At 53.9% G+C, this 24,959-nt stretch overlaps 1 protein-coding gene across 3 annotated transcripts in view; it reads right to left on the bottom strand.

Moving 5' to 3' along the window:
- The window catches only part of UNC13A (unc-13 homolog A), a 76,259-nt gene that overhangs the window by 45,016 nt on the left and 6,284 nt on the right, over positions 1-24,959 (bottom strand). For 2 of the 3 annotated variants that reach the window (XM_075548865.1, XM_075548854.1), the window contains exons 2-8: positions 18,319-18,418; positions 16,550-16,667; positions 14,694-14,817; positions 13,545-13,618; positions 10,402-10,456; positions 8,650-8,685; positions 4,335-4,542 (exon numbers count right to left, since the gene is read on the bottom strand). In XM_075548865.1, coding sequence (XP_075404980.1) covers positions 4,335-4,542; positions 8,650-8,685; positions 10,402-10,456; positions 13,545-13,618; positions 14,694-14,817; positions 16,550-16,667; positions 18,319-18,418 — 715 coding nt within the window. The remainder of the gene's footprint in view (positions 1-4,334; positions 4,543-8,649; positions 8,686-10,401; positions 10,457-13,544; positions 13,619-14,693; positions 14,818-16,549; positions 16,668-18,318; positions 18,419-24,959) is intronic. The other variant, XM_075548860.1, reaches the window with a different exon arrangement.

The following is a 24,959-nucleotide window of genomic DNA, read 5'->3' on the forward strand; positions in this document are numbered from 1 at the left end:
AGAAAACCCTACCCCAAAGTAAACTGAAGCCATCTGCCATGGAGGACGGCCCCTGTGGGGTTCTGAGGCTATGAATCCTGCGAGGAATAGAAAATCTTATCTTTCTCCCGCCACTGCCGCCCCTAAAAGAATGTTTCCCCCCTTTTCTATTCTGCTCTTTTCCCTCAAAGAAGAGGATCTCTTCTAAAAGAGTTAATAATATTCTGTTTCATTTCTTCATAGCCCTCCAGCCATTTCCTGTGGCTGAAACTTTGTTCCAATAATAATAGCTGAAGTCTGAGCCAGAGGCGGGTGGAAATTAATGATGCGTTAAACATTGTATCAGCTGCCACTGAAGATGGTACAGAAAAACAAGGTGGGGTTCTTGCTATCCTTACAGAGCTGCCCCACAGAGCCTCCTGAGAAGATGGAAATCTTTTGCCACCAGCCCCGGGCAGGGCGGCTACACAGCGCTTGAAACAAGTCTAAGATGACCGGGAAAGTGAGTTTTTATTTGTTTTTCATTACTTTAGATTTAACTTGAAGATGCCAAAGGTGGCTATCCCCACTACTGTCAAGCTGATTCTAACTCACAATGACCCTACGGCGGAGAGTAAAAATGCCCCATAGATCTTCCCAGGGTGCACGTCTTTACAAGAGCAGACAGCCTCATTTTTCTACCAATGAATGGCTGGTGGATTTGAACAGCTGACCTTTGGCTCCTCCAAATGCAGATTGCAGCTACGGAACTGGACAGCCCAGTGCTAAGAGATGTTTCCCTTGATGGCATAAAGACGAGCCACCGATCGTTTGTTTTCTTATTGCACCTTGTTGATAGTTGCCACCAAGTTGATTCCAACTATGGCAACCTATGTGTTCAGGGAGCTAGGCTCTATATAGGAAATAAGCCTGCCAGACTTTTCTTCCGCTGCACACGGGGTGGATGGACAAGGTTTTGCCGAGTAGTCAAACGCAAACCCCTGGCGAGGGAAAATTATTCCAAGGGTTCGTCAGCTCATCTGTGTAATTAACATCCCCAACAAGGCTCCATGACTTGGTGTAACTTGGCGTTGTCCCTAATTGTTGGAACATGGAGAACTTGTTCCCTCAGGGTGGTGTGGAGGGACCCGCCACTGGACCTGCCACTCCGTGGCCTCATGTGCACGTGAAATTGGACACGGAATAAGGCACACTTAAGAAGAATGGATGCATTTGAACTGTGGTGCTAGAGACGAAGGTGGAAAGTACCACGGACTGGTAAAGGGACAGACCGAGCTAGTTGGAAGAAGTACAGCCAGAGAGCTTCTTAGAGGCGAGGCTGGGGAGACTCTGTCTTACATACTTGGGGCATATTGTCAGGAGAGAGCAGTTCCTGGGGAAGGACATCATGCTTGGCAAAGTGCAGGGGCACCGAAGGAGAGGAATGTCCTCAAAGAGATGGCTGGACACAGTGAACTTGGAGCGGGCACGCAACTTAGACACTGCCCCAGACGCTTGCTACTCCGGGTGTGGGCCAGCTGCCCAAGCACCGGGCCCAATTCTGCCTTTATGAAACTATTGATACTTTGTTTATCAAAGACTTGAACGTTCTTTATTGGATATAATTCACTTCCACTAACATCCATCCTTTTAAGGGCTGGTTGTTCTTCGGGGGTGGGGGACGTGTTTGTTTTTTTAACCCATCATGGGTTTCTTTTGCATTACTTTTTTAAACCTTGTGTTAACTATGTTGAAGAGTATTGCTCTTAATGACTGTTTTAGTGCTCCCTTGAAATTGGATCGTCAGGGCCACTATGAGTCGGAATCAACTCAATGGCAGTGAGTTGGACTTGGGGTTTTACATTCTGCCTAGTCCTGAGTCTGAGGTACTGGAGAAATCCGATAGGTTCCCACAGTTCTCAGAGGCCCTGGGCTTAGCTGAATGGGGCCTAACATCTTAGAGTGATTTGGGGGGGCTGTGGTAGTTACATAATTTCATGTCAACTTGAAGTGTAGGGGTGGAGTCCAGCCTGTCAATCAGGTCACAGCCTGATGGTGCCTCCATGTGGGTGTGACCTCCTTATAAGACGGGTCCTGGGAACTTCATCTGCCTCACTTTCCTGCTGTCTCGGAGAGCTGCCAGAGACACCACCATTGGATCCACCCACCAGCCTGAAATCTCCCTGAATTCTACATCATTGCATGTGGCTGTGTGAGTCTGAAGAGTGATTTATGGATTAGTACCAGACTTATGGACTAGTGTCAGACTTATGGACTTGTTCTAGGCTGGCCTGGGATGTTTGCTTCATATACAATAACCTCTTGATTCAAAACTCTCTTGTCAACTTGGCCTAGTACACGTGCGTTGGCTGCTAACTACAAGGTCAGCAGTTCAAAACCACCAGCCACTCTAAAGGAGAAAGACAGGGCTTTCTATTCCAGTAAAAAGTTACAGTCTTGGAAACTTACAGGGGCAGTTCTACCCTGTCCTATAGGGTCGATATGAGTTGCCATTGACTCAAGCAATGACTTTTTTTTGGGGGGGTTATTAATAGAGTAAGGAGCTTCTATTACATGTTGGGCTGCTAACCATGCGATCAGCAGTTCAAATCCACCAGCTTCTCCTTGGGAGACAGATGAGGCTTTCTGCTCCCATAAGGATTTACAGCCTCAGAGATTGATAGGGGCAGTGCTACTCTGTCTATAGAGTATGGGTCAGAAATGACTCAATGGCAATGCATTGCTTGTTTAAGAAGTATAGGCTCAATACCAAGGGAGCGTATATATTTTTGAATATATTACTAGAAGTATAGGTTAAACACTAGGAGAGTACAATTTGCCATATTCATAGAATATAGGTTCGACCCAGGAGAATGCATTTTTGTGCCATTTTAAAGGGATCCTGGTGGTGCTATCTGGTAGTATTGGACTGCTAACCAACAGGTACACAGTTCAAACCCAGCCGCCGTTCCTGGGGAGAACGCTGTGGCTGTCTGCTTCGGTAAAGACATACCGTCTGGACACTCTTGAAGTGGAAGGAACTTGATGGCGGTGGGCTTGGGCGTAGGTATTCCACACCAGAGGAGCCCACGTACCTTCACTGGTGACTTTCCTCCCTGCTCCCCTTTCATGGAGGACGTGTGTTCTTGGGAAGCCACCTGGGAGGAAGGGCCACTACCAAACATTCTCCCACTCACGCCCGATTGCCAGCAGACTCACCATCATGACCGTCACGTTTCCTGGTGTTCTGCCAGCGGCGTGACCGCAAGCAACGTACTCGTTTCTCTTTCCTCGAGTTCCCATCTGGTTAATGGGATCAATAGCTTCCCCACCCAGAGAAGGAAACAGATGAAGCAGCAGGGGTGGGGGGGCGACACCCCGCACTGGGCGAACGCAGGGCGCAAGGTCAGCCCCTGACATCAGGGTAGGTGCCTGTGTGCTAATCTACTGGTCACTGTGTAACTCTCCCCCACTCTGTCCTCAGTGGCTGGCTCCACACACTGTACCCGCTGGATGTCCTGGTTTACTTTGGGAACCAGGGCTGGGGAGGCCATGGGGCAGCAAAGTGGGCACCAAGTGGGGACGCCCACCTCTGAGACACAAGGGCCAGCACACAACCCCAGGAGCAGGCGGTCCACGGGACCCACTTGCGCAGCAGGTGTAGGGACCAGCAGCTTTCCAAGAAGGAGTGATCGCAGTCGGATTGCGCGGGATTCATGCCTCCTGGGTAGGGGCCCAGGACCCAGGACCCAGGGCCACCAGGGGCCACCCACCCACCAGCAGCTCCCTGGGAGCCTTTCCCACAGCAAGAAGCTTCACTCCTAAAATCCAAAAACCAAACTCACTGCCATTGACTGGATTCCAACTTACAATCATTCTCATGGACAGGACAGCACTGGCCCTGTGGGTTTTCCCAGCTGTAACTCTATGGGAGGAGAGAGCCTCCTCTTTCTCCCTTGAAGCAGCCAATGGTTTTGAACTGCTGACCTTACGGCTCGCAGTCCAACACAGAGCCCACTGTGCCTCCAGGGCGCCTCACGGTGTCCTCCCGGAAGCCCCCCACCCCCAATTAATCCTCATCTCTTCCCTGCTTGCCAGCCAGTTAGAGAGAAAGCAGGAACAGCGGCATTTAAAGGTAGTGCCCGGAGCCCCCATATTTCAGGGGAACCATTCAGGGGCCCGTTACTTCCCCCCTTTCTTCTGCTCAAACAGATCCATTTGCATTAAGAATGTTCTTGCAAGATTGTGGGCAAAGAAAGGGCTAGAACCCACAAGTCAGAGTTGACGCCGGGCTCCTAGATCTGTCACCGTCCTCTCCCCCCTCCTCCCCTCCACCTCTGCCCGTCACTGCCCCCCGCCCCTGCCCAAGGGGCTACCTCAGCGCCCGAGGCTCCGAGAACTCTTCGTAACTGTGCATGGAGTCACTGTAGGATTCCCGGGAGCCCAGGGGCGGCGGGCGGACGGAGTACTGGTGGACAGAGGCGTTGGGTTGGGATGTGGTGTAATACGGGGGCGGGATGCTGTTGCTGGTCTCGCTGCGGTAGTCGCTGTCCCGATCGTCCACCGCACTGTCAGCGTCATCATCTGGACGGGAATGAAAGGAGGAGGGGAGGGTGAGGAGGACAGCGCGAGGACGACAGGCCTTGGGGGCCCATGCAGACTCCCAGGCTGAGGGAGGCTTCACTGACTGCTAACCCAAGAAGAGGAACTTTGCCCAGAACAGATGGACTACGGACCATGTTAATAAAGGCATATGCTTTAGAGAAAGGAAGGGGAAAGCTCTGCTTTGGACCTTGAAGTTCAAGGTAGGGTTCGAGGGGGGCCCTATGTGAGGAGGCCAAGGACACACTAGAGGGTATCTTTCAGCTCAACAGGAGGAGGAGGAGGGCCTTGCCCAAATGTAAGGCTCCAAAAATGAGATGGGGTTTTCCATCAGGCAGTGAGCTCCCCATCAGGGGAGGTAAGTATGAAAGCGCTCGGGGGAAGCTGGAAGGCTCTCAGGCAGAACTCAGGTAAGAAGTAGTGACATAGACCCAAACTCACATGGGCAGAAGCAAAGAGATTGCGGCAAGGCGGTGGCTCCCTCCTTCCAAGGGGACTAGACTCTTAATTTGGCGAGGCCACCACGCATCCAGAGTCCATTACCAAAGTGTAGCATCAAGACATTTTGGTTTGGTTTTTCTTAGTAAAAAAAGATGCGTTATGTTCTGTTCGAGTTACTAGAAATCTAAAGCAGTGCCCCTGGGCAGCAGGGGGTCAGGAATTGTCCACTCTGCCTTTCTAGGTCTTTTCAAGCCTTGGGGTTCTTTTTCAAAAGGTGGGGGAAGCCCACACAGCAAAGCCTGCCCGGTCACTCGGTGACCACCTGGGCAGGCCATCTTCACTACCCTTCTGATCTAGTCTCCCACCATTCGCATCAACTCAATGCAGCCTCTTTCTTCTCCCCTCCCATCTGTGGTGGCCACAAGTAAATCCTGGTGTCTGTATATGTATTTGGAGCCCTGGTGGCACGGAAGGTATACCTTATACTGAGATCTGGAAGGTCAGCAGTTTGAAACCACCTGCTACTCCAAAGGAGAAAAACAGCTTTCTACTCCTGTAAAGAGTTGAGGTCTCAGAACCTCATAGGGGCAGTTCTACCCTGTCCTAGAGGGTGGCTATGAGTTGGAATCAACTCGATGGCAGTGAGTTTGGATTTGCACATGTGTTCAAGGAGCTCTGTGGCACAGTGGGTAATGGGCTGGGCTATCAACTATAAGACCAGCAGTTCAAAACCGCCAGCTGCTCTCTGGGTGAAAGATGAGTCTTTCTGCTCCCATATGAGTTCCTGCCTCCAAAACTCACAGGGACAATTCTCCTCTGTCCCACGGGATCACTAGGAGTCGGTGTTGATGGGACAGCCGTGATTTTTTTAGTTCAGGTGGCCTGGTGGGCGGCATGTTGGGTTACGAACTCCGAGGACAGCAGTCTGAAAACAACAGTTGCTTCTTGGGAGAAAGACGAGGCGCTCTAGTCCCCTCAAGATTTACGCCCTGGGAGATGCACAGGGGCAGTTCTGCCCTGTCCTACCCTGTCAGCCGTGGATTTTTTTATACATATATTTAAGGGTGCCCCGGTGGCACTGGCAGGTAAGTGTTGGACCGGTAGCTACAAGGTCACAAGTTTAAAACCACGAGCCCCTCGGTGGGAGAAAGAGGAAGCTCTCTGTCCCACAAAGTCTTCCAGCCTTGAGACACCACATTTGCCTAGGGTTGTTATGGGCCAGGATGGACTCCATGACAGGAGATGAGCCGATACAGATTTACATGAGCCCCCAAGTAGCACACACAGGTAAGCGTTTGACAAGTAGTTGAAAGACTTTTAACAAAACCCAAAACCTCAAAGTCCCTGCCATTGGGTTTCCCTCGTGGAGCGGCTGGTGATTTTGAACTACTGACCTTGCAGTTAGCAGTTCAAGTTAGCTCCACCAGGGCTCCCAGCGTCGCTACGAGTTGGATCGGACTCAGTGGGAATGAGGTTGAGCGGAAAGACCGGCACTTCAACCCCACCCCCACCCACTCCCCACCCGGGAGAGGCTCCGTGGAAGATAGGTTTGGGGATCCGCTTCCAAAGGGCAACCGGAGACCTCGGTGGAGCACTCGCAGGCAGCACACAGTAGTCACCGTGAGTCCACACCACTCAGTGGCAATGAACCGGCAAGAACAGCAGATTTGCTTACTTCACACACGCGAGGTCATGCGGTATTTATCCAGTCTCTTTCGGCACAGTTTTCTAGGCCGAGCCAGGGGATGGCATGCACTGGGACTTCCTGTCTCCTTAGGGTTGGGTCATATGACATGGTATCTATGGTCTCTTCTGAGGTTTGACAGTGATGTGCATGCTACTTCTATACTTAAAGAAGAGCTAAGAACGTGGTTTCTTTCTTGGAAAGCAGGATGACACGGCATCCAAATAGAAAAAGAAGAGAGAAAGAAAGCAAAGCTCCAGACTGCCAACACTCCGGCCAGCGAGATGGACCTGTGGACTCCTGTCACATGGAATGTGTGCGCATGTGCATGTGCATGTGAACGGCAGCGTCAAGGAATGCGTGAAGGACTCACTATGTTTGGAAGGGAGACACTCAGTTTACCTCCAAGCCCAAACCAAACTCACTGCCGAACCACCCGTTTCTGGTTTTTCACATAGGCCCCAGTCCTGACTTAAAAAAAATTCTTCTTTTAAACACAATAGTCTGCTGAGGTAGTTAGTTTATTGTGCCAACCTGGCTGATAAACACATGTGGGATTAATTGAAGGGCGGAGAGATAAATGGCTCAGGGAGCCTCGCCTTTCTGGTCTCTTGCTCTTTGATGATGGGACCAGTATGCAGCTGCCTTGCTTGTTCTGTGCCTCAATTTACAAGCTACACTACCTGTGGGACACCTAACCCGTGGACTCTGTTGCTGTAATTTGCAGTTCCTTCAAGACCTGCTTCACCACACCATTGGAATTTACATCTCTTGAGCTGGGGACTGTCAGACCCTGTCATCTGGCTGACTTTTGGTGACCTGCCTTGCTGTTTGCTCCCTGTGCCCGGATAGCCTGAATTGATCTACAGAGGACTACCCAGCAGCCCTCAAAACTTAAAGGACTGCCAGTGTCTCACAACTGTCTCACTGGAGTGAGTTGCACTGAGCCATTTGTACTGCCTTATAATTTAATTGTTTATTTCTTGTGCTATACATCTATCTGTATAAATTTGTTTGTTTGTTTGTTTATTAGCAATCTGGTTTTGTCTAGAGAACCCTGTCTAACACATCTGCTTTGGGCAAACTTGTCTTTACTTTTGACCCAATTATCAACTCTGGCTAAATTGGTTTTAATTTGCTGATGGATGGTCTCAGCAGCTTGGTGGTGAAGTTGGCTGCTCCCCAGCCACCCTCTCCCACCTGTCAATCCCGATTCTGGCTGAATGGCTCCCTAACCACTGTCTTTTTGGTAGATTATCTTTTCCACTGAAAGATCTGTAAGCCGTCAGCCTGGTCCTGGAAAGAGAGTGGGGCTGCCTCATTGGGCTGCGGGGAAGGAGTGCAGAGGCCTCCTGCTGGTGGGTGCAAGAGGGCAAAGGCCCTAGTTCCATGACCCTCTTGAGAGGGCAGGCAGGGAAACAGACAACAATGGAGAAGAATGGGCATTCACTGGCAAGGCCTTGTTGCCTTCTCCCAGAGGCAAAGGGCAGAAAGGTTGGTGTGTGTGGGCATGCTGGAGTGCTTTGGGGACAGGTTTCTGCCAGGGCATCTGCCTGAAGGTCCCTGTCCAGCCCTTGTGTCTGAGACCCTCTCCCCTTCCCCTGTGACACTAGAGCCCTTTCCTGGTGGAGGAGGAAGATGGGAGACAAAGAGGGCAAAGGGTCACAGGGAAGGAGATGAAGTTATACATAGGGAGCAGGGGGAGAGGGCGGGTGGTGGGGTACACAGTGCCCAGCTGGAGACAGGGCAGGTCTCCAGTCTAAATGCCCACCCCTCCCGGCTGCATGCCCCCACCCAGTGGGGGGCCACTGCCCATCAGGCAGAGCAGGAACTCCAAACAGGGGCCGCTGGGCACTGGATGGGGTTCTGTCAGCGCCCCACTTCCCTGCACAGTCCAGTGGGGGCCTGAGGGTCACCAAGGCCCCACCTCCCCGTGACCCCCGAATAAAGAGCTGAGTACTTACTCTGCTGTTCACCCCAGCCAAAATAATTCCAGTTGCCTACAAAGAGAAGGGGCAGAGGTCGCACACAGGGAGCAGGGGGGCTGCCTGGCCTCCTCGCCTCCCTTCCCTTCCCCCACCCCAGGACCCCTCCTCCCCCGGTCTGAGGAAAATTGCTGGCTCTGGCCAGGCCGCCTCTCACTGAGCCCTCACAATCTTGAGGAGAAGGCAGTGTATCCCCATTTTTCATCGAGGCCAGAGGCCTAGCCAGAGAGGGGCCAAGAGGCATTGGAGCTCCTCCCTGAGCTTCGAAACACCCCTGGTGGGAAGGGGTCTGTCATTCTCTGTACATGACTTCATGCTCTGAAAGGTGGGGAGAATGTCTCCAAGCCACCCAGCCTCTGAGCATCAGGGACAGGGAGAGAGCCACAGCCCCTGCGCCCCCGCCCCCCTGTATTCCCAATGCTCACCATCTCTGAAAATACCCTAGGACTGAACCCCAATTCCTGTGGCCCTTGACTGCCTCCTCTGTGAAACGGGGGTAACCCCAGAGGGACTTGGGGGTGGGGGTTAAATACTGGGCAATGGGTTCCATTGGTCAAGGTCAAGGTCAACCCCTCAGCTTCATTCCACCTGCCAGGTGCCATTTGCTGCTCTGCTCCAGCCCCCACATTGCAGGGCTCAGCTGGACCCCATTTGCCGGGTGTGCTTGTGATTCCACCCAGAGAAATGGAGGAACCCATTCGATGTCACATCCCACGTCAGGATGTAAACAGGGTTCGCCAGTTCACCCCCAAGAACCCCCCCATGCTTCATCACCACCATCCTAGGCACAGGGACGGGGGGGAGGACAACAGATACAGGGGAGACTGAGAGGGGAGGGAAGAAGACAGGGAAACCAGATGGAAACAGAGGAAGAAGTCAAAGAGCAGGATGGGGGCCGCAGGTGTCTGTCAGTGGCCCATGAGACAGGAGGGGATACAACTTGCCAATTCCTCTCCACCATGAGGATTTAGAGGGCACCTTCTTGGAGGGAAAACAGCTTGGTGACCCCTATAGACTGGTCTTTGGGGAACTGTACACTGGGTCAAGGAGGAGAAATGTCTCCAGCCTTGATGGAGGCGAGTGGTCGGTAGGCAGAGTGACACGACCGTCGTGATCACGGAGAGGTGTGGCCCAGTGGAAAGAGAAAGCCACGTAGGAAAGTGGAAATCCCACAGCCCTGAGTTTGAATCCTGGCACTGCCACTCGCTGGCTGTGTGCCCAAATCACTTCCCTTGAACCTCAGTTTCTTCATCTGTGAAAACGGGCACCTGAAGCAGCCTTCGTCCCTTGTACGGATGTTGGCCCGGTCACCTGGTCAGTGTCTGTGCCATCAGACACAGAAGCGCTGGCCCCATGAATCTTTTTATTTGTAAAGGGATTATAGACCCTCATCCACAATCTTAATAATGAAATTAAAAATCTTCCCCAAAATCGTGTATGCCTTTTGGGGCTTTATGTTCTTCAGACACCCCTCGGAGTGAGGGGCCTTATCAGATGCCCGGTTCAAAGAGAAGGATTCTAAGGGCCAGAGAGGGGCACTAGCCTGCCTGTAACCAAATCACAAGGAAGGACTCAAACCCAGTCCCCAACCTCTTCTTCCTTCCACTACCCTGTGAGCAGGCCTGGCAATGCCTCTCCAGGCTCATCTCTCCGGGGAGTGACCCATGAGGCAGGGCAATCAGCGTGGGGAGGGACGAGGTTCCTGTCAGAAAGGAAATGAGAAACACTCACAGCACTGGTTGCCCGGAACGGGAAGCGGCTTCTCCTGCTCTTCTTCGAAGGAGTACTGAGGGGGAGAGAGGGGAGAGTGAGCCACCCCAGGGGGCAGAAGGCAGAGGAGCCAGGATGGTCCCATCTGACTTCTCCGGGCCTCCGCCAGCCCCACCGTCTGGAGGAGAAGGATACAGGTACACACACACACACACACACACACACACACACACACACACACACACACACACCTAGAGAGAGAGTCGGTGGGAAGCGGAGCTGGAAACAGAGAAGCACAGTGAGAAAAGACACCCCAAGACAGGAAGGATGGAGGACGGGGGTAGGGAGCTAAAGAAAGAGGAAGACAGGAGCTTGGACAGACGTCATGAACCCCCGGGTGTCATGGGTTGAGCTGTGGTTCCCCGGGATGTGTTGTAAATCTAGGTTCCGTATCACTGGGTACGGTCCCATTGGGAGTGGGTTCGCTTCCTTGTCATGTCCTGGCGGCAGTATCCGTGCAGGGCGTGTCTTCAGCCAATCTCATGAGACACGAAAGAGCAAGTCAAGCCCACAGCAGAGAAAGCAGAGATGGGAGCCGATAAACGCCACGCCACATGAGGATCGCCAAGGAGGTGAGAAGCAGAAACTCAGAAGACAAGATCCTTCCCCAAGGCCAACAGAGAGAAAACCTCCCTTGGGAGCCAGGGCCCAGAATTCGGATTTCTGATCTCCTAGATCAGGGGTCCTTAAACTACGGCCCACGGGCCACACATGGCCCACTGAGGACATTTATCCTGCCCGCCGGGTGTTTTTGCCCTGTTTTATTTTTACTTCAAAATAAGATATGTGCAGTGTGCATAGGAATTTGTTCATCATTTGTTTTTTTAACTATAGTCCGGCCCTCCAATGGGTCTGAGGGACAGCGAAGTGTCTCCTTGTTTAAAAAGTTTGAGGACCCCTGTATGATCAGAAGATTAAATTTATGTTTGTTCACAATACTCGCGTGGAGCATCTCTTTCGTAACAGCATGTGTGAACCAAGACATTACACTCAAACACCCCAAAGACTAAACTCACTGACATCGAGTCACTTCCAGACCAAGCAAGTCTGGCGGCGTGGCCGGTTATTCCTGGGACTGCTCACCACAAGGCCAGCAGTTGGGACCCACCCATCGCTCTGCAGGAGAGCAACGACGCTTTCTGCTACCATCAAACTTTGAATAAGGTAGACTGAAGAATCGATGCATTTGCACGGTGGGGCTGGGTAAGAATATTGCAAATCCCAAGGACTGGGGGGACCCAGTGATAAGGGTCCACATGTGACCTCCTCCCTGGGGGATGGACAGCAGAGCAGAAAAGTGGGTGAAGGGAGACGTCGAACAGGGCAAGAGATGACAAAATAATAATTTATAAGTTATCAAGGGTTTGTAAGGGAGGGGAGAGCAGGGAGGGAGGGGGGAAAATGAGGAGCTGATGCCAGGGGCTTAGGTGGAGAGCAAATGTTTTGAGAATGATGAGGGTAACAAATGTAAAAATGTGCCTTACACAATTGATGTATGTGATAAGAGTTGTATGAGCCCCCCCCCCTAATAAAATGATTTAAAAAAAGAAAGAAAGGACCAAGGACTACTAAAGGGACAAGCCTATCTCTTAGAAGACGTACAGAGGGCTCCTTCGAGGCAAGGATGGCGAGGCGTTATCTCTCACACTCTGGACGTGTTGTCAGGAGAGACCCGTCCCTGGAGAAGGACGTCATGTTTGGTAAAGTGGGGGTGGGGGTGCAGGAAGGAGAGGAAGGCCCTTGAGGAGATGGGTTGTCACAATAATTGAAACCATGGGCTCCGGCCTAGGAACCATGGTGAGGCTGGTGTAGGACTGGGCGGTGTTTTGTTCTGTTGTACACAAGGTCAAGATGGACTGGAGCTGACTCAATGACACCCAACAACAACAACAACAAAGATCGATGGCTCCGGCAACTCCCAGGGGGCAGCTCTAGTGTGTCCTCTAGGGCTGCTGAGTGACTGTGTGTTAGGCCGGTTGACTAGAGAAACAGATCCAGAGTCACTCCTACCTGTGTAAGACAGAACTTTATATCAAAGGGCAAGTGTCTAGTAAGAAACGTCCCAGCCAGTCCAGATCAAGTCCAAAAGTCTGATATTAGCCCACATGTGTGCTACTCAGCCATAAATTCCTCTTCAGACTCACACAGCCATGCGATGATGCTGAATGCAGGAAGATCACAGGCCAGTGGGTGGAAAGTCTTGCGGATCCAGTGGCAGTGGAAGCATCTCAGCCTTGGCGTGGGTCTCCACGTGGCTCTTCCAGCTCCAGGGCTCTGTCTCTATCAGTGTGTCTCTATGTGGCTTGTCAACAGGGATGTCTCGCAGGGAGAGTGTGTGTCCCGCCTCCAGGGAGGAAGACAGGAGTTCCCAGAATCCTCAGGAGAAGGCCAATTGGCTAAGGCATGATTAACAGACTAGACTCCACCCCTTCACTCAAGTTGATAGGAGATTATGTAACAGCCACAGACTACTGACCCTGGGTGATCCAGCGGTTAGTGTGGTTGGTTGTTAACTAAAAGGTCAGAGGCTTGGGTTCACCCAGAGATGTTTTGGAAGAAAGGCTTGATATTCTCCCATCAAAGAGCCTGTGGCACACAGCCCGGCTCGGATGCTCTGGCAGCTGCCTTGGTTTGTCCCTCTGTCCTGAGCCTCCCAGTATCAGACCTTCTGGCCACACCTACTTCCTCCCTGTTCTCACTCTGGGGGCCATCTGCTTAGGCAGCACTGGGGTTCCACACTGCAGTGACGTGGGCCAAGAAGAAAGAGGTTAGCATGGAAGAAGAAGAGGCACGGGGGGGGGGCTGTTAGGAATGTCTGCGGTGTGCGAGTCTCCTGGGGTGGGGGGCATGGGAGCAGAAAGAGGGGCTGAGGAGGGCCTTTGGCAAACGCTGACTTTGGGTTGGCTGCAAGTGTAACGTGGATGGTGTACTTGTTCGTGCTCAGCATCCATCGTCGAATTTGCCAGGAGACTGGACCACATGGGCCACAAAGACACAGACCAGAGAGAAAGGCCAGCCACGAGAGAAACAGAGAGACGGGCTCGTAGAGGCACAGCCCGGCCCAGGAGCCCAGGAGGTCGGAGTCGCCCACCCCCAAGACTCACCTCATCCTGGTCCCTCAGGGCGTTCAGCTGCTCCAGCTTCTTGGCCCAATAGCGTGCCTCCTCCTCCGGGATGTCTGGAAGCAGGGCCGGAGCCGTGAGCCAGGAGCCCCGCCCCCCCAGCACCCCATCCTGCTCCCAAGTACACTGCGCCTGGCTGGAGGCTCCGGCATAGTCTGGTCGTTGGCAAAGTCTGGGTGGGGGGAGCTGGTCTCGAGTGGGGAGGAGGGCAGGGTGTCCCCCAGTCTCCCCTGGACTACGTTGGTGGTGGGACAGCTGAGTCTTGGCAGGATAATGTGGAGAGAAAGGAGCTGGCGGGTGTGTGTGGTGTGCATCTTCCTCTGTCTCTCTCTGCAGGGTGTGTGTGTGTGTGTGCATCTTCCTCTGTCTCTCTCTGCAGGGTGTGTGTGTGTGTGTGTGTGTGTGCATCTTCCTCTGTCTCTCTCTGCACGGTGTGTGTGTGTGTGTGTGCATCTTCCTCTGTCTCTCTCTGCAGGGTGTGTGTGTGTGTGCATCTTCCTCTGTCTCTCTCTGCAGGGTGTGTGTGTGTGTGTGCATCTTCCTCTGTCTCTCTCTGCAGGGTGTGTGTGTGTGTGTGCATCTTCCTCTGTCTCTCTCTGCAGGGTGTGTGTGTGTGTGTGCATCTTCCTCTGTCTCTCTCTGCAGGGTGTGTGTGTGTGTGCATCTTCCTCTGTCTCTCTCTGCAGGGTGTGTGTGGGGGGGGGGGTGTGCATCTTCCTCTGTCTCTCTCTGCCTCTGTTTTTCCATCTTCCTATTTCTCGGTTTCTCGTTTTCTCTGGGTCTCTGTACTGTCTGCGTTTCTCTTGGTCTTGGTCTCACCCTACCTCTTTCCACCTCTGTCTCTGTCTCTCTCTGTCCCGGCTTCTCCCTGTCTCTGCAGCCCACCCATATAGTCTAAGGCCTCACCAGGCACCAGCGCAGCTCACACCTGAGCCTGGTGGCCCCACGCTGGTCCCTCCAGCACAGGCAGGGCTGGACCATGTTGCTGGCAAACCAGAAGAGTCCCCTCTGGGGAGTGGGCCCCTGATCTTCAGAGTGAAGACTCTGCCCCCTCGACCCCAGTCCAGCCATACCCCAGGTCCCCCAGGGGAAGCCCAGGAGCCTGGTGGGCGGGGCAGGCCCCACACTCACCTAAAGGCAGCTCGAAGCGGGTGTCGAGCAGAATTCGGTGGAAGGTGGGGTCTTTGGTGCCGCAGATCTCATTGTCCGCCATGATGACCTGGGAGTCCAGGGTCAGCCATTCTCCAGGGCCCTCCTGGGTGGGGGGTGGGGTGGAGGCAGGGTCAGGGCCCTAGCCGGTGGGCTCCCTCCTCTCATATGAAGCGTCCACCTCGCTCCATCTCACCGACCCGAGAGCAACAGTGACACCTCCGCTTTACAGAGAAGCTAATTAGAGGCTCAGAGGGGAGAACCACATTCAAGGACTACATGGTGGGTGTGAACACCTGGAGAGAGCCTTGTAGCCTGCCCTCACCCCTGACTTCAGATGCAAGCCTTGATCTACCAGCCACCCCCAGAAACACCCCAAGCAAATGAGCCAACATCCTCATGAGAACCAGTGCCCCTGGTTTAGACACAGGAGCCTCTGAGTAATGGGGTCCACTCTGAGCTCAGTGTCTTCATCTCTTAAAGGAGAATAATCTATGAAATCTGCTTTCTGTAGCTCTGGGAAGAGACAGTGTGTGTGTATGCTCAGGGGGCAGGTCTAGAATCTCTTCCACGGAAGCTTTCCTTCCACCTGGGAGACTCTGAGGAAACCTGGGGTCTCCATGAAAGCATCTTTGTGGGCTCACTTTCCTCTACTATTGCACCCATTTCTTCCCTCTCTGTTCATTCATTCATTCATTCATTCAGCGATAACCCTCCCTGATGTCTCTGCTGCCTGGCCTGTGCTGGGGCTGTTAAGGTCCCCAAGAGACACAGCCATCACCAATCCCTTGGGGGATAGCATTGAGCCAGAGGGAGGGGCGGGTACTGGGGGTCTGGGGGTATTAGAGAGGGCTTCCTGGAGCAGGGGACACCAGAGCAGAATATGGGACCTAAGGGTGATGGAAAGGAGGACAGCGGAAGTTGGGGGCAAGAGCCAGCATGGAGGGAGGCCTCCCCAAACCAACCTTGGGACTGAGAATGGGGGGAGTTGGAAGTTGTAGTTTCTTCCTCCAGGGAAGCCCCTGGGCAGTAAGGTCCTGCTGGGGCATGCCTCAGGGCTGCAGAGGTAGCTGACCAAAGGCCAGGAGGCAAGCCAGAGATGGGGTTGGGAGGCCGGAGAAGGAGGGGATTAAGAGACCTAACTACTGCCAAAGCAGACACCTCTTCCCTCAGGGCTGGCATGACCATCGTCATGCCCACCTGTCTCTCAGCATGCTCCTTCCCGCCCATTCCACTTCTCTTCTTCCATGGCAGCGCCTTTCTAGCTGGGCTCTGGGCACTCAGCTTAAGACTCCATCTCCCAGGCACCCCTGCAGCTAGGTGCGGCCGCATGGCCACCAAAAAACCAAACCCACTGTTACCGAGTGGATTCTACTACATAGCAGCCCCTCTGTCAGATTTCCACAGTGGCCCATCTTTACAGGAGCAGAAAAGCCTCTTCGCAGTTCTGTGAGGCAGCTGGTGAGTTTGAACCGCTGACCCTGTGGTTAGTAATTCAATGCTTTTTCAATGACAGTGTCATCAGGGCTCCTGGGCCACATGGTTAAGTCTAGTGGGTGGAATGCAAAGGTGCAGCTTAAATAGGGGGGTGAGGTTCGTCCCTCCCTCCCCCTGCCATCCTGCCCTCCTCTGGCTGGAGTGCTGATGTAATGGTGAGTCTCCTGCAGTCCTCTTGTGCCATGAGGTAAAAGCAGAACAAGATGGAAGGGGTCTAGGCCCTGGGCGCTTTAGAGACCCCCTGGCAGCTATCTGTGGGGAGGTCCTTATGAGATGGTGAGAAGCACTCATTTTGTGGGGCCTCTGGGCCCCCTTTGCCCCCTTCCCCACACAGCACTCACCTCATTGGACTGGCGGATGGTCCGCAGTGGGATCCACACGGTGCCCACCATCGTGTCCCAGATGAGCCCCTTGTTCCACACCTCCACAGTCAGCCCCAAGTCCAAGCGGTTAATCTCACTGCGGCAAGAGGGGGGGGAGCATCGAGGGAAACCGGTGAGGGCTGGAGACTCAGAGAGGTCAGTTCACCCGAGTTAGGACACAGCACACAGTGCCAACTCTCCCCCGGCCAAGCTGGGGGCACGAAACAAGGTAACACAGCCGTCCTTAGTTCACAGAGGGGAACCTAAGGTGGTGGTGGGGGGGGCAGTGACTAGCTCAGTGGCTCACAGCAGAACCAGGAAGGCACAGGGTTCATGCACTCCCAGCTCATCTGGTCCTTCCTGGTGTGCTGAAGATGCTGGGTTAGCAAGCGAGAGGCTTATATACACAATCTCCATGGCTCCCTGTTACCACCGGGCGAAGGCATTCAAGGAGCCTCTCGGGTATCTTCTCCCTCCAATCTCCAGGGGTAGCCCCTCACACACGCACTTCCCTCACAGGACCCACCCCAGAAATCTCCCAATTTTGGAGGCGAAGTCTTGGTGAATGTCTAATCCACTGACTGAAGCCATGTATCAAAGATGTAGCCTGGGGACTGTTAGCTCCAAACACATCTGAACCAGGACTGGGCCAGTCAGGAACCATCTCTCAGTGAGCTGGGATCATGCTGGCTTCCCCTTCATAGCCCCTCTAGAATGGAGGGCCCACGCCTTCCTTTTAGGGACATCTCTCTACACCAGGACTTCAATCTGCACCCCCGAGGCCACCTCCAGCCAGGTTGAGCTCAGGGAACAACCACACCACTTAAAGGTTGTGTGATGTTGAGCCAGTGGCTGTACCTCTCGGAGCCTCCGTTTCCTCCTCTGTGGCACGGGGGTGATGAGACTCACAACCTGGCGGGGCTCTGGGCAGAACTGATTCAAGGTATGAAAATCAGAGCTGGGGTAGGTGGCTGTTTGGCAAGTAGGGGGAATCTGAGATCCTGTGGGGAGGGACTTCTGGCTGGTGCAAGAGTCCAGGACATGAATTCAGTCAAGGATTAGGCCAACCCTTACCCAGATGAACCCAGTGCTGATTCAGGCACACATATCAACTCCTGGTTGCTATGTGCCAGGCCCTGTGCTTGGGAATGGAGTCACAGCAGGGGCTGAGGCAGACCTGTCCCCACCTGGGAACTGAAGAGCCCAGGGGCACAGGTAGAACACAAAAATGCATGTTGGTAAATCACACCAACTGATTAAACACTAAATGGCAGTGAGGCTCTGAAGCCATGAGAGGGTGGTGGTCTGGGAGGGCTTCCTGGAGGAGATGTCCCAAGCAGAGACCCCAACACAAGAAGGAGCCAGCTGGAGAGAAGAGAGCATGTGTAAATGCCCTGGGGGCAATGTTGGAGGGTGCTGCTGAGTTGGTGGAGTCTGTGCCAGAGAGCCAGGGAAATGCCTGGGGAGATGCTGGCAGGATGGAGATCACAGGGGTGGGGGCAGGAGGGCGGACTTGAGTCCCAGGTCTATGGGCAAGTTTGGAAGCTGGGAGTGACAGGATGTGATTTGCAGTTTTAAAAATATCCCCCTGGCTGCCTGGCAGGGAACAGATTGCGGGAGGTGGTTGGCACAGGGAGGCGGCTGGAGGAGGGAGCAGGGACTTGGCTGGTGGCTGTGGAACTGGGGGAAGCGGTTGGTTTGGGGAAGACAGAGGGGAGGCCCCAAGGATCCGGGCTTGCACTACTCACAACATGAAGTCCTGCTCCCAGCTGGGCTGGCTGCCCCTGACCGCGATGGTGGTGCTCTTGACATTCTGCACCTTCAAGGTCACATACGTGTTGAACTTCTCTGTGGTGGTGAGAGCAGGATCAGAGACATGTGGAGCTCAGGATCCTCAGTGTCCCTGCCCACGCTCAACCCTACCCTGCCAGGCCCCATCAGGTCCCTGAATACTTTATGGGCTTGGCATGTTCCTGGCTCTGTGCCCACCTCTACCCCCCCAAGGCCATCTCTGAGAACTGCCCTCCCACCCATCCCCTTGGCAGAAGGAAAGGGGTCCAGTGCGGAGTGTGGGATTGTAAGCTACTGCATCCTGCCAATGGTCTCGGTTCTCGGTTGGAAATGCAGGTCCCAAAGGGGGAACATACAAATCCATCGGGGCCTCACTCCCCCCATCTGGGGCCACAGTGGAAGGGCACCTGCCCTGCCTCAGGATCCTGGGAAGGGAAGGGCCTACTGGGGGGAGTGTGAAGAAGCTTCCACATGCTCCTATGGTGTATGTGTTTGTGTTTGTGGGGGGAGGGAACTCAGCCCTAGATCTGTCCTCTCCCCTATGGTTTAGCCTTTCAAACACCCTCCTGGTCCCCAGCAAGTATAAAACCCAAGTCCTCCCACACCCACACCCATACCCACATCATGGGCTCTGACTCCCTCCCCAGTTTCTCCAAGAGACAGGCAGATAGACAGACAGACAGACATCACAGGACAGGAAAGCAAGAGAAATCACTTACCTTGGGCACCATCAAACTTGGCTTTTTTGACTGTGGAGAGAGACAGAGATAGGAAGGGGGTGGGGGAGGGAGGACAGAGTAGAGAGAGACAGAGATGCAGACAGCCAGAGAAGCATATGGAAACAGAGGCATAATGAAGGAGACAGAGATCGAGAGAGAGAGAGAGAGAGAGAGAGAGAGAGAGAGAGAGAGAGAGAGAGAGAGAGAACAAGAGACACGGGAGAGTGAGACTCCAGGAGAAAAGAGATGGTGAGAGAGATCATAAAAAGAGACAGAGAATAAGATAAGACAGAGAAGAGCCAGTGGTGACAGAGAGAGACGCCAATACAAAACAGAAGCCCAAACAGAAACAGAGGCAGAGAGACAAGGAGAGGAGAGAACAGAGGCAGGGATGAGGGAGAGAGAGAGAAAGAAGCCATCAGACAGCCTAGCACAGACAGAAGGAGATGTGGATTCTGGGAGCCACCCTCTACCCTCCCCTGCCCTCCCCTCCCCACCCTCACCCCCATCCCCATCAAATCCCCCAGAGCCCCCTTCCCTAGCTGTGCCTCCAACTGCAATTGAAAGAGATTCAAAGAAAGAGTTGGGACAGGTAGCAGGAGAGGACTCCCCCAGAAAGTCCTCCGGGATTGCCAAAGTGAGGAGTAGAGTCCGGGGGCAGTGAGCCCAAGTTCCCTTGTTCAGCTCTGCGTGCCTTTCTCCCAAACATTCCCAGAGCCTGGGGTTCAAGTCTCAAAGAGGGGCTGGATAAAGGGCAGAACAGTCCAGAGAGTCAACTTCAATAAGGCCCAGGGGCAATTCAATCTGGGGTGGAAGGTTGGGAGAGCTCATTGGATCTCCGCTGGTGGGCAGGCTGCATGTAGGCAAGTCTTTGCCTATCGTAGGCAATCCCATGCCAATCCTCGCTGACTTTTCCCACAAGAAGCGGACTTTCATTTTCAATATCCCTGTATCCTGAGGCTCCCCCTTAAACTCTTTCTCCCCCTAAACCTGCCCGCCAACAATGCCCGTGGCTCTTTTTCACTCTCACTGCCCTCAAGCCCTTTCCAGCTCACAGTGCCCCCACAGAACGCCGGTGGAACAGTCCCTGTGGGGTTCCAACAACGTAGAATGCCTCATTTTTTCCCAAAGAGTGGCTAGTGGTTTCAAACCCGTGACCTTTCGGATCATAACCCAACGTGTAACCACCGTTAGACTTGCTCCCCATGGGGATACCCAAAACCTTCCATCCCCATCCGTAAACAAATGCAGTACCTGTGGAATGCAAGAAAGAGGGAGGACGGCAGAATGAGGTCTATCTGTATCCGTGAGTCTATCCACTTTCCCAGGAATGTTTGCTTTTGTTTGTTTGTTTGTTTGTTTCAGTTGCAAGTAGGAATGGTATTGTACAATAAAGACCCCAATCATCGTGGAAAACAAGACTTTTTGGATAAGTGGAGTGAGGGTAACTAGATAACCATATTAAAAAACAAAATTCAATCTGTTTATTGCACGATACACAAGGATAAATATCTGAGCTTCGGCAGCCTCTGAGACTGTTGGTGGGTGCGGTGGAGTAGGTTCTGACCCAACACAGCCCAGGCCCACATCAGTCTCACAATTGCATAGGAATTGTGGCCACCCAGGAATGTCTCGAAGCCCCTCAGACCAGGCAAATAAGGCTCCTTCTCCCCAGGCCTCATTCTCCCTCCCAGAGACAAGCAAGGTCGCTGGCTTCTGGGGAACCCTTCTTCTGGAGCATCCAAGCATCTCCAGTCATGTGCTCCTGCACGGGAGTTCAATCCTCACACTAACACCGGCCTTCATCATCTTCTGCTCCGGGATACATCGGCCACATGTGTGCAAGGAAGCCAAAGGCTGGCTTCCTAGAAAGGGAATTGGGTGTCTGGCTTTTCGTCACTTCTGAGGGTCCCGGGGCAGCCTTTTCTGCGGGCAAGGAACACGGCGGTCTCCCATCTCTGGGTCATTTCTCAGTCCCCATCCCTTGAGCTTCTGTCTCACAAAAACCCTTGGACAAAAAACACGAAAAGATGCCCTCGAGGTGAGGCAAGGCAGCACGTGTCAGTGAAGACTGGTTCAGGTGCCTTGCTGATGCAGGTGGGGGGGGGTGTCATCTAGAGGTATCAGCCAGTTCCCCAGAGCTACAGAGCTTGCTCCCATGTCAGTGACTGCCCGCCCCCTCCACCACCCGCAGCCAAATAAAAGACCCACCTGGATTTCAGATGAAATTGAACCAGGCATTCTGCCTGCCTGCACTGGGTTAGGATTTGGGAGGTGAGTGTGGATGGAGCCCTTGGCTGGAGGTAGGGAGAGCTGAGCACTGACTGGTTCAGTGTGGAGCCATGGGGAGCAGATTCAAGTCCTGATGCTTCTGGTCCTGGATATGTTCCCCTCCCATTCTCTCTCTGGCTCACTTGGACCCCTGCTTTTGGGATTTTCTCTTTCTCTCTCTCTCTCTCTCTCTCTCTCTCTCTCTCTCTCTCTCTCTCTCTCTCTCCATCCACACCCCAAAATCAGTCACCAAGGCCTGGCTTCTTCACCTTCTCACTTTCATCACACTCAGTCCCTGCTTCACACTTGCCCACCCTCAGCTCCCACTGAGCACTGAGCACTCAGTCCCTTGCCATTCCAAGGGGTTCAAAGGCTCCCTTCTCAGCCCCTCCATCTGCCCAGCAGAAGCCCCTGACCCCCTTCTAGGGGAGGGCCAGGGATCTGAAGGGGCAGAGATAGAGCAGGCCTCAGACCCAGCAGTGGACAGAGGAAAGGTGGGGACAGAGACTGAGATCCAGGGAGGTAAAGGACAAGGAGAAGAGGAAGAAGAGGCTATTCTGGCCATCAGGTGCCATCCAGTTGGTTGTGGCCCATAGCGACCTTATGCACCGCAGTCGTTAACACTGCCCGGTCCAGTGCCATCCTCACAATTGTTCCTACAGGACACGTGGGTCAGAGATGGGCACTGAGACAGAAAGAGATGAAAGAAAGGGACACAGAGAGTCTCCCAGGAAGGAGATCAAACCAGGGAGCGTTCCAGCAAGACACAAGGGCTCCTGCTTCCAGTCAGATGAAGGGGAGCCTGGCCTGGCCCCAGCGGACAGCTGCTCTCCACCCAGTGCAGAATTTAACAGACCAGGCCCTGAGCTCCCCGGGAAGGCTGGTCGGTCCAACTCTACTGCTCCCTTCTCAAGGTCTCACCCATCTCTGCTTCCTCTCTACACCCCAGCCTCTGCCTCCCAATTAAACTGCTGACCACCCAGTGCCCTTGACTTGAGGTGGGGTGGCGGGGTCAGCTCTGGGGGGTTTGCGGGAGTCTCAACCCCATGAGAAAGAAGGCCAGGGCTCAAGTCCCCAAAGTGGGGAGGGCACTAATGTTTGTGCTCTGTTGGTCATCTGGGGAAGGGCAAGCCTTGGGGGAAGTGGAGATACTTGGGCAGGGTGGGAGCTGGCAGGGGAGGGGGACCAGAGACTGGAGCTCAGAGTTGGGAGTGTCCTGGAGGGGATGGAGGTGAGGGGAAGGGGGGAGACTCATATTGGGGAAGGAAACTCTGTAAGGGGGAAGAATTAAGAGGGAGGAGAAGACTCAGGGGAGGTGGTCTTGGGGTAGGACTTAAGTGGGGGAGAGAAATAAGAGGGTCTGCAAAGGGAAGGAGGGCAGGAAGGAAGGCTGGGAGCAGAGGGGGGCATCTGGTGGGGGAGGGGACTAGGTAAGGGGTAATTGAGAATGGGGGAGGGGAAGGGGGGTCTTGAAGGAAGGAGTTCACTAGGGGGGAGAGAAGAGAGAGGGGCTCTGATGGGGCTCAGAGAAGGAACCGAATCCCTCTCCTCTCTCTCTTTCTCTCTCTCTCTCTCTCTCTCTCTCTCTCTCTCTCTCTCTCTCTCTCTCTCTCTCTCTCCCTCCCTCCCTCCCTCCCTCCCTCCCTCCCTCCCCCCTCTAGTCTGCCCACGTCATCGTCACCTTCCACCGCGTCACAGCTCGCCCCTCCCCCGCCCCATCCAGTGGCAGTTTCGGGGTCACCGGGGCGGAAGCGCCTCCACCGTTCCCCGCGGGCTCCAGGTCACACGCGCGCGCCAGACTATTTTTAACGTGGGCACAGCGGGTGTGGGTGACACGCAAGGAGGGAGGCTGGGCTGGGGGAGACCGAGGAGGGGCAGGGACGTCCCTGGAGCCCACACTGACTCGCCGGGCTTGCGAGACCTTCCCTCTGGCTGGGCCCCCTATCAGTGGAGCGGAGCGGGAGGAGGGTCGGGGTAGGGGTGCAGGGAAATGTGCGACCCCAAACGCGCTGGGTCTCTGGACCTCAGTTTCCGAATCTGGGATATAAGCAAGGCCTGACTGGGCTCCCTCTCCTCCCCCTCCCTTTTCCTGGCCCCCCTTTTATCATCCTCATTATTTTAATTACTACTATTATCATTATTAACTTTATTATCATCATCATCACAATTAACTGTTATCACTCGCCGGTTTTCTCATTGTGCCTCAGATGACCCTGGTTCCCATTGAAGTGGACTCCTGTCTTGGGGTACCTGCTCCCTGACCTGCCAGTGTTTTAGGGGGGAGGGCATGGCTATCAAGGAAAGGAAGCCCTCTCTGACGACGCTGGGCACTGGAATGTCAGAATGCCCTTAGAAGGCCCTCGCTTTGGCATGGAGCAGCGGGACAGAGGCACCGAGAATCCAGAAATAGATTCCAGGACATTGAGCTTTCCTATGTGAGGCCGCCGGCGTCTGCGGACCTTTGGGCTGGAGCCAGATGGGCTCAGCTCTGAAGGACCTTGACCCCGGGGGCTTTGCATCCGGGAGAATAAACGCACCAAGAACGTCAGGAATGCCCACCTGTGCTGTAGACTGCGCGGCACTTCGAATAAGGCCAGGCATACAGGAGGCGCTTGTTCACTGGTGGTCTTAAATGCCATTATCCTCTCCCTGCAGCCGGAAGGACCCGCAGGGAGGATGGGCGCTGTCCGGGGTGCTGAACCCCCTCTCTGCCCTAGGAATCTGGCCCCTCCTGCCCATGGACTAGTGTCCTCCTCCTGCCCTCCTGGGCACCGCACAGCCCTCCTCAGGCCTGAGAACGCAGCGAACACTCAGTAATATCCTACATCTTTGGACCGACTTCCAGAAAGCTTTTAATACCCAGTAATAAAAACACCACCATTGAGTCTTCAGGTCTTTGGCTCACGCTTGCTGAGGCTTGGCAGCGTGCCAAGGGCTTCCGGGGCAGCTCATTGCCTTGGATGTTTCAGCAAACTGAGGTGGCGGGTGCTGGGAATCTACCCCCCTTCTACAGATGGACAAACTGAGGAATGGATAAGGTATGGGATTTTCCAGGAATGGGTGGGCTGAGAGATCTAACCTAGGGCCTGTTGAGCCCCGGAAACCCTCTTGACTCCTCACTGAGGAGGCTGCAGTGGGGCAAAGTGAAGTCCTCACTGGCGAACAGGCTGGGGCCCCAAGTCTGAAGATGAATGGGGCTGACTCCAGAGGGCATCGTCCACAGGATGCTGAGAGCAAAGGTTCAGAAGGAGATCTTTCCCTGCTTGGTGGTATCAGGGATGGGCAGAGAGCCGGGCAGGGACGGGCAGCTGTGATGAACTGAATGGAGACTCATGACAGGTCTCTTTACTGAGTGGATGGGGGAGGAAGACGGCTCCTCAGTCCAGCAAGACATTCTCACCCCAGAGTGAGACGATGTCTTCAAGATCCTGGGGACTCAGAAATCTCTGGGTGGCAAGTGCTGGGCTGCTGGAAAGGTTGGAGTCCACATCCAGGTACCTCGGAAGAAAGGCATGGAGATCTAGTTCTGGGGAAAATAATTGGCCTTGGGAAACGCTGAAAAGTTCTGTTCTGACACACACGGGGTCCCCCTGAGTTGGAACCCACTC

Source organism: Tenrec ecaudatus, chromosome 1 (assembly GCF_050624435.1).
Source record: "Tenrec ecaudatus isolate mTenEca1 chromosome 1, mTenEca1.hap1, whole genome shotgun sequence".
In the NCBI taxonomy this organism is placed as follows: domain Eukaryota; kingdom Metazoa; phylum Chordata; class Mammalia; order Afrosoricida; family Tenrecidae; genus Tenrec; species Tenrec ecaudatus.